At 45.1% G+C, this 16,540-nt stretch overlaps 1 protein-coding gene across 1 annotated transcript in view; it reads left to right on the plus strand.

Annotated features, from left to right (window-relative positions):
• roraa (RAR-related orphan receptor A, paralog a) overlaps window positions 1-16,540 on the plus strand; it is a 130,614-nt gene that overhangs the window by 93,968 nt on the left and 20,106 nt on the right. The window contains exons 3-4 of the mRNA XM_073024839.1: window positions 9,156-9,297; window positions 16,154-16,540. Coding sequence (XP_072880940.1) covers window positions 9,156-9,297; window positions 16,154-16,540 — 529 coding nt within the window. The remainder of the gene's footprint in view (window positions 1-9,155; window positions 9,298-16,153) is intronic.

The raw sequence follows: 16,540 nt of genomic DNA on the forward strand, positions 1-16,540 counted from the left end.
ATGTGTAGCAACTCGGTGCATGAAAGCATGCAGACATTGCAAAAGAGGTTCAATTGTTGTTTGCACCAAACATCAGAATGGGGAAGAAATGTGATCTTAGTGACTTTGACCGTAGAATGATTGTTGGTACAGGTGTCCCCTGCTTTACGAATGTTTGCTTTATGCCACTTCGCTCTTACAAAAGACCTACATTGGTAACCTGTTTTTGCATTACAAAGAGGATTTTCGCTTTTATGAAAAATTTCCCATATAAATTAATGGTTCTTCGCTTTGCGCCATTTCGACTTAAGTTACATAGGAATGCTCTACCTTTGTGGGGGGGGGGCATCTGGATCTCAGAAAGAGCTGATCTCCTGGGATTTTCATGCATTAGGGTCACTAGAGTTCACAGAGAAAGATACAAAAAAAAAAGTCCAGTGAGCAGCAGCTCTGTGGGAGAAAACATCTTATCAATGAAAGATGTCAGAGAAGAATGGCCAGACTTGTTGAAGCTGACAGGAAAGCGATAGTAACTGAAGTAACCATGCATTACAACATTGGTGTTCAAAAGGGCACAGCATGTGAAACCTTGAAGTGGTTGGGTTACATCAGCAGAAGACGACAAACTTACACTCAATGACCTCTTTATTAGGTACTGGAGGTACTTAATAAGAGGCCACTGAATATAAAATGTGCAATTCTTACAGATTTGTAGATACAAATGTACACGATCCTTACATCCTGATGAACTCAGACCACAACGACAACTGTTTATTCCCTGCATAGATGCAGTCTGACTTGCTGAGTTCCTCCAACATTTTGTGTTTGTTGCTCTAGATTTCCAGCTTCTGCAGAATCTCTTATTTTTAAGTTTCTTGGACTGCTTGCCAGGGTAGGTACAGTGAGGCTCTTTTTCTTGGCTAAGGGGTCTTGAACCATGGTCACAGTCTGAGGAGAAGGGATTGGCCATTTAAGACTGATGTGAGAAGAGATGCTTCTGCCAGTGGATGGTTCAGCTTTAGAATTTTCTACCCTGAAGGTTGTGGGAGTCCAATCACTGAGTGAATTCAAAGCTGAAATGGGAATGGAGCAAGAATGTGGTACCGATGTAGAAGATATCACTGAATACTGACAGACTGAATGTCTCACTGTTGCTGTTTTGTGTTTGGGTCTGGTTATGGGAGGGAAAGGAGAGATGAGAGGTGTGGGCCCAGAATTCAGTTGTAGACTGTGATTTTAATGTGGGCTGCACAGCATCAGATTCAGAGTATTCAGATTTATTTATCATTGAAATGTCCAGTGAAATGTGTTAATGATAAACATACCCAAGGATGTACTGGTGTTGCCACACATTCTGGCACCAATATAGCATGCCCACAATGTTTAGCAGAACAACTCAAGCAGCAACAACAACAGTAAAACAAGCCCTTTCCCATCCTCCCCACACACCCACCCACTTTCACACACAGACAGGCCTCCAACCCTAGGAGAGGCAGCCCTCTGGCCTCTGCTCCTCAACCCCAGAGTCTCAGACTCACAGGCGTTGGACTGCTGACTTTGGACTTCGCCCCAGGACTCTCCATTCATGGGTTTGACATTCAAGCCTCGACTTTTGGACTCGCACAGAGCTGTGACCCTGGTGACCCAGATCATTGTGACTCCTTCAGACCCCTATCTCCAAACTTGCCACGATCTGGTCTTTGACCTTTGGCTCTGCCATCCGTCCGGGTTCCAACCCTAAGATTCACTGTTCATGGGTCTGACCTTTAAGCCTTGACTTCCAGACTTGTATAGAAGTGTGACCCCCATTGACCCAGACCCTTTGGGCCTTTATCTCCAAACCTGCCACGATCTGATCTTTGACCTTTGGTTTTTCACCCTCCCCCCCCCCCCCCCCAATCTGCACACCAACCCCAGGATTCGGCGTTCATGGTTTAACCTCCTTCAGGCATCGACTTCCAAATTCGCACAAATTTCCAACCACAGCAACCAAGGAATTCATTGTCCCTCGTGACTCCTGCCTGTATCTGGGACATGCCACTCAATCTGGAGATCGCTGGTTTCCTCAGCACCTATTGACTTGACCTTGGGGATTGCTGACATTTGACAAAGAGCACTCTGTTCTGGACTATGGAGCATTCTTGCTCAGACTCTTCATTTACAGCCACTGACCTCTAAATGCCCGTCATCCGTGACCCTAAGCCCTAACCTGACCCATAACTCCCTGTACCAACTCCAAAACTACCACTACAATCCAATAAATGCTGAGTCACAACATTAACCAACATCACAGCTCGGTGCTGGTAAACCAATAATTCAATATGTGTAATTAGCATGTCAATTCCAAAGTTTGAGGTTTTGTCTGGATGCACTAAAGGTGTGGATCACTTGTCTGGAGAGCATTTTGGCAAATTGTGCTTGTCAAGGGATGACCTGTTATACTTGTACCCAGACACTGCACCCCCCCCCCCCCCCTATAACCACCACCATCTCCAGACACATTGAGGGCAGCAGATTGAGCAAGGGTCCCTGTAGGTAGAGTTTGGAGATGGAAACAGCTGTAGGTGTGTGTGTTAGACACCCCTGACACGGCCTCTGTTAGACCCCCACCCCCTCAAAGTCAAGCCTGTCTCTTGCAGTACCTGGTAACCCTGCACCAACCACGCTCAGTTTGGCCACACTGGAAATTCATTGGTGACAACTTGCCTATCCTCATGGAGGTAGGGCCAGAAGGGTGCAGGAACTACTCCACCCCACACACAGCCAGACCGTTGATGAGACCTGTAGTTGCTGTAGATCTGATGTGAAATTGGAAAATGCTGGGGAAAAACATCTTGGGCAGCAACAGGGGAAAGAAAAACTGTTAACATTTCAGATCTGAGTCCCTCCATTAAAAATGAGATACGATGGAACAAGTTAGGAAGTTAGCAGAGATGATGGGGAGGGACATACGACCATAAGACACTGATGGGAGTTATAAACAGACCCCTAAACGTTTCAAGAGAACTAGAAGATAAAAGGAAGGATATAAAGTTGAGACTTCATAAAGCAGTGGTGAGGCCACACGTGGAGTATTATGAGCAAGTTTGGGCCCTTTATCTGAGAAAGGATCTGTTGAAACTGGAGAGCGTTCAAAGGTGGTTCACGAAAATGATTCCAGGATTGAGTGACTTGTCATATGAAGAGTGTTTGATGACTCTGGTCTGTATTCACTAGAATTCAGAAAAATGAGGGGTGACCTAATTGAAACCTATCGAATGGTGAAAAATCTTGATAGAATGGATGTGGAGAGGATGTTTCCCATGGTGGGAGAGTCTAAGACCAGAGGACACAGCTTCAGAATAGAGGGTGTCTTTTTAGAACAGAGCTGAGGAGGAATTTCTTTAGCCAAAGGGTGGTGAATCTGTGGAATTCATTGCCGCAGGCAGCTGTGGAGGCCAGGTCTTTATGTATATTTAAGGCAGAGGTTGATAGATTCTTGATTGTTCAGGGCATGAATGGGTATGAGGAGATGGCAGGAGACTGGGGCTGAGAGTAATAATAGATCAGCCATGATGAAATGACGGAGCTGACTTGAAGGGCCAAATAGCCTAATTCTGCTCCTATATCTTATGGTCTTAAAAGGAGACCACAGGCTCTTCAGCTCATAGTGCCCCTGCTGACCTTTAAGTACTCATTTACAAGGTCCTGCATGAGAGGTTGGTCAGGAAGCTTCAGTCGCTTGGCTTTCAAGATGAGATAGTAAATTGGATTAGACATTGAGTTTGAGGGAGAAGCCAGAGGGTGGTAGTGCATGGTTTCCTCTGACCGGAGGCCTGTGACGAGTAGAGTGCCACAGGGATTGGTGCTGGGTCCTTTGTTGTTTGTCATCTATATCAATGATCTGGATGATAATGTGGTTAGCTGGATCAGCAAATGTGTGGATGACACCAAGTTTGGGGGTGTAGTGGATAGTGAGGAAGATTATCAGAGCTTGCAGCAGGATCTGGACCAGCCAGAAAAATGGTTTGAAAAATGGCAGATTAAATTTAATGCAGACAAGTGTGAGATGTTAAACTTCAGTCAGACCAACACGGGTAGGTCTTACACAATGAATGTTAGGGCACTGAAGATTGTGGTAAAACAAAGGGATCTGGGAATACAGTTCCATAATGCATTGAAAGTGGAGGCACAGGGTCATAAAGAAAGCTTTTGGCACATTGGCCTTCATAAATCAAAGTATTGAGTACAAGAGATGGGATGTTATGTTGAAGTTGTACAGGACATTGGTGAGGCCTAATTTTGAGTAATGTGAACAAGAGAAAATCTGCAGCTGCTGGAAATCCAAGCAACATACAGAATTCTGGAGGAACTCAGCAGATCAGACAGCATCTATGGAAAAGAGTACAGTTGATGTTTCAGGCCGAGACTGAATCCTAATGAAAAGTCTCCACCCAAAACGACGACTGTACTCTTTTCCATTATGCTGCCTGGCTTGCTGAGTTCCTCCAGCATTTTGTGTTGGAGTATTGTATGCAGTTTTGGTCACCTACCTATAGGAAAGATCTAAATAAGATTGAAAGAGTACAAAGAAAATTTTCAAGAATGTTGTCGGGTCTAGAGGACCTGAGTTACAAGGAAATATTAAATACCTTATATTCTGGAGTATAAGCCGACCCGGAGTATAAGACAACCCCCCATTTTCAAGGTTAAAAAAGTGACTTTTTCATGTTACCTTTGTATAAGCCGACTGTTTTGGAGAGGTTTTTGATTTAACCAGAAAAGATCACAAGATCTCACATGCCGGTCGGTACTCAGCTTCGCCGGATTCGGAACCGGGAAATTTTGAGAACCAGTACCTGCTAAGAAAACAGGCCTACACATTGTAGAGCATTATAAGCGAATTCTTAATAAATAAATCAGGGAGGGAAATTTTGGATTAGGTCTCCAATGGTAAAGAACCCTCAGAATTGTAACCCCCGTAAAACCATTTAGCGCCCATCGTAATCTCGATAAAACATAACATGGGGTGGCGGGATCAGTACGTCTACTCAATATTGAGTTTGCGACCGCCATGTACAAAAGATTAAAACAAATGCAATATGATGCTGGCTTCAAGCTGAAGGTTGTTGATTTTGCTAAAGGAACGAATAATTCTGCAGCTGCTAAGAAGTTTAGTGTAAACGAGAAACAAGTGAGAGAGTGGAGAAAGGCAGAGGACATGCTGAGGAAAATGCCAAAGGCGAAATGTGCAAACTGCGGGAAAACACGCCAGTGGCCAGAACTGGAAGAAAAAGTTTTAGAGCGGGTGAATCACCAGTAATTGGCTGGATACATTGTTACCAGAGAAATGATTCAAGTTCAAGCATTGAAATGGGCCGAAAAACACCGTGACGTCAGCGAAAATGCGAGTTTAAACAAACCATTCAAAGAATTCATGCGACGACAGTGGAACGAATGGATAAATACAATCTGTCTTCCGTGTATTCGTTTTTCCAAAGTTGGCATCCTGTGTATAAGCCGACCCCCTAATTTTAGGACCAAAATTTAGGGCCAAATTCTCGGCTTATACACCGGAATTTACGGTAGGTTAGGACTTTATTCCTTGGAATGTAGAAGATTGAGGGGAGATTTGACAGGAGTATATAAAATTATGAGAGGTATAGATAAAGTAAATGTAAGTAGGCTTTTTCCACAGAGATTAGGTGGGAATACAGAGGTCATGGGTTAAGGGTGAAAGGTTTAAGGGGTATATGAGAGGGAGCTTCTTCACTCAGAGTTGTGAGAATGTGGAATGAGCTGCCATTTCAAATGGTGCATGCAAGCTGGATTTCAACATTTAAGAAAAGTTTGAATATGTACATGGGTAGTAGGGGCATAGAGGGCTATGGTCTGGATGCAGATCAATGGAACTAGGCAGTTTAGATGGTTTGGCATGGACTAGATGGGCTGAAGGACCTGTTTCTGTGCTATACTTTTCTGTGATTTTATGACTGTATTTATGAATCTCTTTTACCAGCACTTGGTCTGTAGTTTTCAATGGCTTGGTGATTCAAGTGCACATCTGGATATTTCAAAGTTTAGACAGTGCAGTTTAGATTCCAACTACTCTGGAGTGGAAAACATTGTTCCTGAGATTCCATCGAAACATCTTACCCTTGTCTCTAAAGCTATGCCATCTGCAGTGGAGAAATGTTCTGTATTATCGGCCCTATCCATGCCCCTCATTTACAGCAGGATGATCATAATGATGGGGAGGGTTAATCCATGGTTCACATCTCCCCGCTCTTCTCTGCAAACACACGAGCTCTGGATGTGTCTTGGCAGCTGTCAGCTGTGTTCTCCTAATTAAACAGCAAGTGTCTCACTGATTAAAACATATGGGTCTGTTGTGGCAGGACCCCATGATAATTAGCTGTTAGTGTCAATTCGTTAAGCTAATATCATTAGTCTACCGAACAATGTCAACTTTTAACCCTTCATTTTTCAGACAGGGAGCGATGGAGTCTGATCTGGTGCAGCCCAGCCCTCCACGTATGAGTGGGCAGGTAGTCTTCTCACAGGATCAGCTGGAGAAAGTGGTGCAGCTGCTCACAGCTCCAGCGATCCAGGTTCAATCCTGACTGCTGGTGCTGTCTATGTGCAGTTCGCATCCTGTCCTTGTGATAGCATACATTTCCCCAGCTGCTCCAGTTTCCTCCCACGTGTCAAAGACGCACAGGCTGGTGGGTTAGTCAGCCACTATAAACCACCCCCAATATGTAGGTGAGTGGCAGAGTCCAGGAGAGAATAAAGTAGGATGAGTCTAAATCTGTTCTCTGGGAACTCTGTGATCTGATGCCCCCTTTCCATATTGTATGATTCGATATTTCAATTAAGTTCTTCAAGAGCGAGGATAGCACTGTGGGAAAAAAACAGAGTGAGAGGTAGGTGCTTAGGGTGATGAGGTCTCTCACTGTGTAGTTGTCAGGCATCAGAGCAATGTGGTCAACATGACTGATGGGCAACGCCCACAAAATGCTGGAAGAAGGCCCTCGGCCTGAAGTGCCGACAGTTTATTCCTCTCCATAGATGCTGCCTGACCTGCTGAGTTCTTCCGGCATGTCGTGTATGTGGCACTCTGGATTTCCAGCATCTACAGAATCTTTTGTGCTTTTGAAATGCTGAAGGAACTAAGCAAGTCAGTCATTTCGGGCTGAGACTCTCCATCAGGGTCCACCCTGAAACATTGACTGTCCATTTCCCTCCATAGATGCTGCCTGACTTGCTGAGTTCCTCCAGCATTTTGTGTACATTGCTCAAGATTTCCAACATCTGCAGAATGTCTTGAGTCTCCATTTAGCAGTCATTGTGAAGTAAGATCTGATTAGAAGTGAGAGTGGAGGAATTGGGATCAGAGGGTCATTGTGTTCAAGGTGGGGTTCAGTGTGTTGGGATCAGTAGGTCAGCAGGGCAGATATATGGATCAGTGTGATAGACTGTGGGTCAGAGCTGTGTGCCTGTGATGTTGTTCCAAGTATAATTTTCATTGTGCGTTAGGGTGTCGTCAAGCACGTGCCAGTATACTCAACCTTGACTTTGATTCAGAGGTCATTGCCTTGAAATCATAGGAGGACTGTGAACAAGATAAGATGTCAGAGGAGTTGCAGGATCCAGGCTGTGGGGTCAGTGAGTCAGAGTGAAGGTCGGGGCTGAGTGAACTAGTGGGGAGATCAGCGTGGAAAAAGATGAAGGCTCACTGAGGAGGCAACGTGGGTCAGGTTGAATGAGTGATGGGGTCAGCAGGCCAGAGAAGCAGTTCTCAGAACAGGGGTTCCCCAGCTGAGCTCCACGGACCCCTTGTTTAATGGTATTGGTCCACAGCATAAAGAGGGTTGGGAACCCCTGGTCTCAGGGGATTAAACATAGAAACATAGAAAACCTACAGCACAATGCAGGCCCTTCAGCCCACAAAGTTGTGCCGAACATGTCCCTACCTTAAAAATTACTAGGCTTACCCATAGCACTCTATTTTACTAAACTCCATGTACCTATCTAAAAGTCTCTTAAAAGACACTATCCTATCGGCTTCCACCACTGTTGCTGGCAGCCTCACCACTCTCTGCGTAAAAAAACTTACCCCGACATCTCCTCTGTACCTACTCCCCAGCACCTTAAGCCTGTGTCCTCGTTATCGAATAGCATCAAAATTTATATTTACAACTTTTAAGTATGACATCAGAGCTTACCACCAAAAATTCAAATACTAAGGATGTAACACAAACTTTTGAAAATTGTTAATTATTTAAATTTTCATTTTGCTACTTTAAAATATTTGAATGGAGGCATAAGAAAAACAGTAACAAGTCAATGAACAGATATTCCCAAGTTTACCTGCAATTTCTGTTAAATTGAATCAAACAATCCACTTCTTTCCAAATATATGTTTAAATATAAAGCACAATCAATGACATATTAAAATAATGTTTATTTCAGGATCTCGGGTATTGTAACACAGTTCCTCTTAAAATGTGTCGCTGGTTACAACAGTCATTAATTCTGTGTGTGTCTGAGAATTACAGCAGTTCAAATAATGTCTTGAACCACTACAGGCAGTGCACATGACAAATAGATTTAGATTGAAACGAAGAAAATCGAATAGAATTCAAATTGAATAGGATTACTGATGATAAAAATACTGTGGGCGCCATGAATCTGAAACTGATGGGAACAATCAGCAGGTCAGACAGCATCGGAAGAGAAACGGTTATCATTTCAGTTCTGAGATCCTACATCAGGCATTGGAGCGATGTGTTCAGTGGGTAGGCATTAAAAACTTGGGGGGCCAAGACATCAATTAGGTGACTTCAAGAGGTCAGAATAGTGTCACCGGATGAAAAGGAAGCAGGTCGGAGTGCTCAAGGAAATCTAATGCCCAAAGAACTTGTAGAATTGAGTTGAAAGTAAATCTATTGAAACCTGAATATCCTTGTTACTCAGGTTGGGGGAGATATGGAACAGCTTTCCTGGATGAGTCCAGAACTAATGGAGAACATGAGTTGATCTACAGTGAATACAGAACAGCCTTCCCCTACCTCCTCTCTTGCTGTTCTGTGCTCCCACCAAATACCACTTTGAGCCTTGGTTGCTGGTGGGTCACTATTGTTGGTCCATGTGTGACCCATCTAATAATGGTCTCTTGTTTGCTTTAAACAAAGGGGTTCTTCCGGAGAAGCCAACAGAGTAATGCCACCTACTCGTGCCCGCGGCAGAAGAACTGTCTGATTGACCGAACGAGCCGGAATCGGTGCCAGCACTGTCGATTACAGAAGTGTCTGACGGTGGGAATGTCTCGTGACGGTAAGCTCTAAATCCCAGTGATGTAAAAGCCCTTTGCATCCTAATCCCTCATGGATCACACTCCCTTGGGGCACCACGTTTGATGGTGAGAGGCAAGATTAAGTCAGTGAGCAATGCCCAAGTGAAAGTGGAGCCCCAGATTCTGTGCTTCACTCACGCTGTCCTGCCCTGTTTTCTTAAAAAGAATCGAAACACTATTTAAAAAGAAAAACAAGAGATTCTGCAGATACTGGAAATTCAGAACAACACACACAAAGTGCTGAGGAACTCAGTGATTCAGACTGTATCTATGGAGAGGAGCAAATAGTTAATGTTTCAGTTCTGAGACCCTTCGGTCCTGATGACTGGTCTCAGACTAAAACACTGACTGTTTATTCCTCTCCTAGATGCTGTCTGACACATTGAATTCCTCCAGCAATTTTTTATGTTTTTAATAAACAAAGCAACTCATCTCTTTCTATGTCTAGTAAAGCTTCTCTCAAAGCCTGTGGGTTCAGTAATATGAGAGATGGGAGGATGAGGCTTGGGCATTGTCATGGATAAAGAGGACGTTGTAACCTTGAACACAAGTTCCTGGTGGCTGAGGTTTATGAAAGGAGTTTAGAGCTTACTTCCTAAAAGCACTGTATCTGAGCAGAGCTCTGTACAGCAACATTCCAGGCAATTCAGCATTGTAAAAATATCACCATGTTTTAGCATCTTTAATTACTTTCATGAAAAGCGTTTTGGAATAATCAGTAAGTTGATGTAGTCTGCGGAGTAAATTAACTTAACGCTGATTTACAAGTCAGGGACTACTCTCAGTGATCTGGTTAATGTGTTTGCTGTTGGGAATGTGCTTGACAAGCTGTTTGTGAAGATTGTAGTTGACAATCCACTTCAAAGGTTGTTTTATGCCCTCACTAAACTGATAGCCCCACAGAGAAATTCCTCTCACGGAAGCAGTGTGGAAATTGGAGAATTAGTTCAATCTATTGCTATGTGAAATAGCAGATGTTACAAAATCTAGAGAGGATTGTAGAGCAGGAGAAGCTATAGTTTTATGTTGAAAGATTTATCCTGCCCATCCTCTTGGGAATGTTGTATGTTTCAATGAAATTACATGTCACTCTTCTAAACTGGAGAATAAAAAGCAGATGCTCAATCTCTCTCAGAGTACACATCATCCATCCCAGGAATTAATGTGCTGAACCTCTGTTACATTCCCTCAGTGTATTCTCCTGCAGATGGAGCAGGCCTGTGTCATTGGATCCATGCTGGATCAGAGGGATGATCCCACCAATCCCACTCCCCTTCTTCACCTTTCCCTGCACTGCTGCCACTTCTTCTCTTTCACACGTGGTCATCAGCTCCACCTCAATTCTCCTTTTTGCCATTGCTTTGGAATGTGGGAGGAAATCGGTTCACCCTGTGGAAACCTACAGGGCCACGAAGAATGTGTAAATTCCGCACAGGCATCGTTGGTGGTCAGGATTGAACTAGGGTTGCCTGGGCAGTGAGCGACTGACCCAATGTTCCGGCATCCTTTGAGAGAAAAGATGTCCCTCATTTTGTCCTCAAACTTAGGTGAATTCTTAAACAAATACATAGATGGGGAGTTTTGGACTCCCTAACCCTGGGGAAATATTACATTATTCATACCCCCTCATGATTTTATAAACTTCCACGAAGCCACCTCTCATTCTCCTGCACTCCAAGGAATGAAGATCCGGTGTGGTCAGCCTCTCCCAATATCTTACTGGGAAATCCACTTGCCTCTATCTATAGAGTAAAGTAACTGGTATGGACAAATTCCACACCATCCAGGCTGCTTGCATTCCGGGTGGTGCAGCCAATACTGAGAAAATTGAAATCTCCCACCAATACTACCCCATCATTGTCACAACTGTGTCTAATTTCTCAACACATCTGCCTCTCAAATTCTGGATGACTACTGGGGGAGTGGGGGTGGAGGGGTCTCTGTGATATATTCCTACCAAGGTGACCATCCTTTTTTATTTCTGAGTCCTACCCTCGGTAGGAGATCCCTCGAGAATAACCTGTCTTAAGCACTGATGTATGTCCACCATTATCAGAAAGGCAACACAGTCTCCACTCCTACCTGTTTCCTTGTCATGCCTAAAGCATCAGTATTCCAGAATATTGAGCCATCAGTTCTTCCCTTGTCCTTACCATCGCTTTGTTACGGTCACAGTATCTTGCTATCTAGAGAAAATCTATCCCCACTGTTTGCCTGCTTTACCTGTTAAACTATTTGCATTAAAATGGATGCAATTTAAACCAGTGGCCCTTTCTACCCCTTTACTGTAAACATGGCTATCCTGATTGCTAGGCTTACAATCTTTGGTCGCTGCATGACCCTTTTAGAATCATAGCACAGAAACGTGGCCTTCAGCCCATCTAGTCCATGCTGAATCATTTCAACTGTCTACACCCATCGACCTCCATACCCCTACACCTGTTATCTTTACCTTTTATTCTGACAGGCACATACAAGCTTTCTACTCTTAATACTTCACTTTTGAAGGCCTCCCACTTAACATGTACTCTTGCCAGAAAACAGCCTGTCCCAATTCACATTCACCAGATCCTTTCTGATGCCATCAATATTGGCCTTTCTCTAATTTGGAATCTCAGTCTGTGGATTAGACCTATCTTTTTGCATATTTACTTTGAAACTAATGACATTGTGATCACTGGGTGCAAAGTGTTTCCCTAACAGGAGATCAAGTATCGCACACTCTGTCATTGAGACTTCTACGTACTGGTTAAAGAAACTTTCCTGAACACATTTGACAAACTCCAACCCATCTAGTCCTTTTACAGTATGAGACTCCCAGTCAGTAAGTGGAAAGTTAAAGCCAACTACTATAAACCTTAAGTTTCTTGCAACAGTCTGCGGTCTCTTTGCAAATTTGTTCCTCTAAATCTCTTAAGACCATTGCGTGGTTTGTAATATAGCCTCGTTAACATGGTCATACTTTTCTTATTTTTCAGTTCCACCCAGAAAGCCTCACTGGACAAGTTTTCCAGCCTGTCCTGACTGAGACTGCTATGACATTTTCCCTGACCTGTAATGCCAACCCTCCCTCTTTAATCCCGCCAACTCTGTCACATCTAAAACAACAGGACCCCGGAATATTGAGCTGCCAGTCCTGCCCTCCTGCAACCAAGTCTCATTAATGGCTTCAATGTCATAATTCCAAATGTTGATCTAAGCCCTGAGCTCATCTGCCTTTCCTACGATACTTCTTCCATTGAAATATGCGCAGCTCAGGACATGAGTCGTACCATGCTCAATCTTTTGATTTCCGACTTTGTCTGAGGTCATAACAATATCAGTCTATTCAACCTATCCACGGTCTGTTCTGGCACTCTGGTTCCCATCCCCCTGCAACTCTAACCCCCCCGCTCCTCCCGGGCAGCACTACCAAACCTTCCCACTAGGGTTTTAGTCCCCGTCCAGTTCAGGTACAAACCATCGCTTCTGTACTGGTCCCACATTCCCTGGAAGAGAGCACAATGATCCAAAAATCTTATGAGTTCCTTAGCCACGTGTTAAACTCTATATTCTTCCTATGCTAGCATGCAGCATGGGTAGCAGTCCTGAGATCACAACACTGGAGGTCCTTTAACTTAGCACCTAACTCCCTGAACTCACTCTGCAAAACCTGGTCACTCTTCCTGCCTATGTCATTGGTACTTCTGTGGACCATGACCTCTGGCTGTTCACCATCCCGCTTAAGAATACTGAGGACTCAATCTGAGCTGTCCTGGACCCTGGCACCTGGTAGCAACATATGATCCAGGAATCTAGTTCTCGTTCACAGAACCTCCTTTCTGTTCTCCTAACTAATGAAACCCCTATCACCACAGCATGCCCCTTCTCTCCCCTTCCCTTCTGAGTCACTGAGATGTACTCAGTTGCAGCAACCTGACACTGGGACTTTCCTCTGCTGGTTATACCACTGAACCCCCCCCCCCCCACCCACCCCCCCCAACAGTATCCAAAGTGTTATACCTGTTGTTGAGGGGGATAGCCATAGGGGTACTCTGCACTGGCTCCTTAACCCCTTCCTGACTGTCACCAGTTTCCTGTGTCCTCCACCTTGGGTGTAACTACCCCTCTATATGTGCCATCTGTCACCTCCTCAGCCTCCCAAATGATCCAGAGTTCATCCAGTTCCAGCTAAAACTCCTTAACGCGGATTGTTAGAAGCTACAGCTGGATGCACTTCTCACATGTGTAATTGCCAGGGATACTGGAGGTCTCCCTGCCTCCCTGTATCCCACAAGAGGAGTATTCCATTATCCTGCCTGACATCGCGACTGTTCTAGCTGAGCAACTGTAAGAAGAACTATAAACTGTGGGGGTGGTGGGGGGGGAGCTCTACTTACAGCTGGGTTTTTTTGCCTTCTAAGTCTGAAGCCTCTCTTTGCTGAAACCTCAAAGAGCTAAAGCCTCCAAATCTCCACTCTTATCTCTGTCCACTCCAACAATGTCCAGTCCGCTTGCCCCACCTTACTTAGTTTATTCCTGCCAATTAATCCCTAATGCTGACTGGGCGCTTCTCAACGATCCAAACTGCTGGGAGTTGCTGCCTTTTCTCCTCAGTCTTCTCACTGACTTTGCTCTCTCGAGTCCTACCTCCTGTCATTCTAGTTTAAATTCCACCTGGTGGCAAAAGTAAGTTTCCCTAACAGGATGTTGGTCACCCTGCAGTTCAAATGTGACCCACCCCTTTTGGTAGATCACCTGTGCTCCAAAAGAGATCCCAACGATCTAACTGGAGAAAGCAACTGCAAGCATCCACAGACTAATGACCTCTGACAGCAAGAACACATCCCCTGGGCCGATTGGCCAAGTCCACTGCTGAACTTTTCCCATCTAACTGAGTAGAACACAGGACCTCTGTTAACATTGCAGCTAAAAATAGTATTTTTTACGGTGCAACAGTCCATTCCTTATTGGGGATCAGAAGTGGAGAGAGTGAGCAGTTTCAGGTTCCTGGATGTCCAGATCTCCAAGGACCTAACCTGGTCCCAGCTTATCGATATACTTATAAAGAAGGCAAGACAGCGGCTATACTTCATTAGGAGTTTGAAGAGATTTGACATGTCAACAAATACACTCAAAAACTTCTATAGATGTACCATGGAGAGCATTCTGACAGACTGCATCACTGTCTGGCATGGGGGGGGGGGGGGGTGGTGGGCTACTGCACAGGACCGAAAGAAGCTGCAGAAGGTTGTAAATCTAGTCAGCTCCATCTTGGGTACTAGCCTACAAAGCACCCAGGACATCTTTAGGGAGCGGTGTCTCAGAAAGTCAGTGTCCATTATCAAGGACCTCCAGCGCCCAGGGCATGCCCTTTTCTCACTGTTACCATCAGGTAGGAGGTATAGAAGCCTGAAGGCACACACTCAGTGATTCTGGAACAGCTTCTTCTTCCCCTCTGTCATCTGATTCTTAAATGGACATTGAATCTTTGGACACCACCTCACTTTTTTTAATAAACACTATTTCTATTTCTGCACATTTTTTGACGTGTGACGTCTTTGACGTTTTTGCACGTTAGTGACGTGTGGTCATTAGTTATTTTTTCAATATACGTAATTGATTTACTTGTTTATTTATTATTATTATTTTTATTTTTTTCTCAGCTAGATTATGAATTGCATTGAACTGCTGCTGCTAAGTTGGCAAATTTCACATCACATGCCGGTGGTGATAATCCTGATTCTGATTCTGATTCTATGCTTTACACAGGACATATGTGTTTAAATATCCCAGAATGAGGTGCAGAATTGTGGGTTTTCCCCAAGTCCTTTTTATAGATTATGTTAATTTTGTTTAGAATTAAAATGCCAAGATGGGAGAGTTTGAATTCATGCAAAACTTAAACAAAGTTCTCTCCATCTGTTATTTAACAGAAGAACTTTAAAACTCTCAGAGTAAAATGTCAAATGAGAATGTATTTATAGCTGAAAAAGTGCTGGAAAGGGACTTTGTGGAAAGCCTGGGCTTTTGAAAGATTGCCCTAAAGCAGAGGCATTGTAATAAAGCCTGAAGATGCAGGTCAGTGGGAAGAAAAAAACAAGTTAATTTTTCAAATCCAAAGCATTACCTCTGCTCCTCTCTCCACAGAGGCTGCCTAACCTGCTGAATGTTTCCAGCAGTTTCAGTTTTCATTTCAGATTTCTAGCATCTGCAGTCTTTTTGATTTTCATAGACTTTGCAATACAGCAGAGAGCATGTCTGATACAGAGCTGTATGCTCCCTGCCACGTCTGATAGAGAGCTGTATGTTCCCCGCCGCGTCTGACACCGAGGCGCGCGCTCCCCGCCGCGTCTGACACCAAGGTGCGCGCTCCCCGCCGCATCTGACACCGAGGTGCGCACTCCCCGCCGCGTCTGACACCGAGGCGCGCGCTCCCCGCCGCGTCTGACACCGAGGCGCGCGCTCCCCGCCGCGTCTAATACCAAGGGGCGTATTCTCCGCCACGTCTGACACCGAGGCGCGCGCTCCCCACCGGGTTTGACACCGAGGTGTGCGCACTCCCCGCCGCGTCTAATACCAAGGGGCGTATTCTCCACCACGTCTGACACCGAGGTGTGCGCACTCCCTGCCGCGTCTAATACCAAGGGGCGTATTCTCCACCACGTCTGACACCGAGGTGTGCGCACTCCCCGCCGCGTCTAATACCAAGGGGCGTATTCTCCACCACGTCTGACACCGAGGTGTGCGCACTCCCTGCCGCGTCTAATACCTAGGGGCGTATTCTCCGCCACGTCTGACACCGAGGCGCGCGCTATCCGCCGTGACTGACACCGAGGTATGCGTTCCTTCTTGCAGCTGTCAAGTTTGGTCGGATGTCCAAGAAGCAGAGGGATAGTCTGTACGCTGAGGTACAGAAGCATCGCCTGCAGCAACAACAGAGGGACCACCCCCAGCCCCCTGGTGAAGCTGAGCCCCTAACCCCACCTTATAGCAGCCTGGCAGAACTGAACAACGACCTCAGCAACCTGTACATGGATGGGCAGGCAGCGGAATTGGGCAAGGCAGACTCGGCGATGAACAACCTTTACCTGGACATCCAGCCGTCTCCTGACCAGTCCGGTTTAGACATTAACGGCATTAAACAGGAGCCCATTTGTGAATATGCAACAGCCCCGGACTTCTTTCCCTACTGCTCCTTCACAGATGGTGAGACGTCTCCAACTGCCTCAATGGCAGAGCTAG

This window comes from Hemitrygon akajei, chromosome 21 (genome assembly GCF_048418815.1).
Source record: "Hemitrygon akajei chromosome 21, sHemAka1.3, whole genome shotgun sequence".
Lineage (NCBI taxonomy): Eukaryota > Metazoa > Chordata > Chondrichthyes > Myliobatiformes > Dasyatidae > Hemitrygon > Hemitrygon akajei.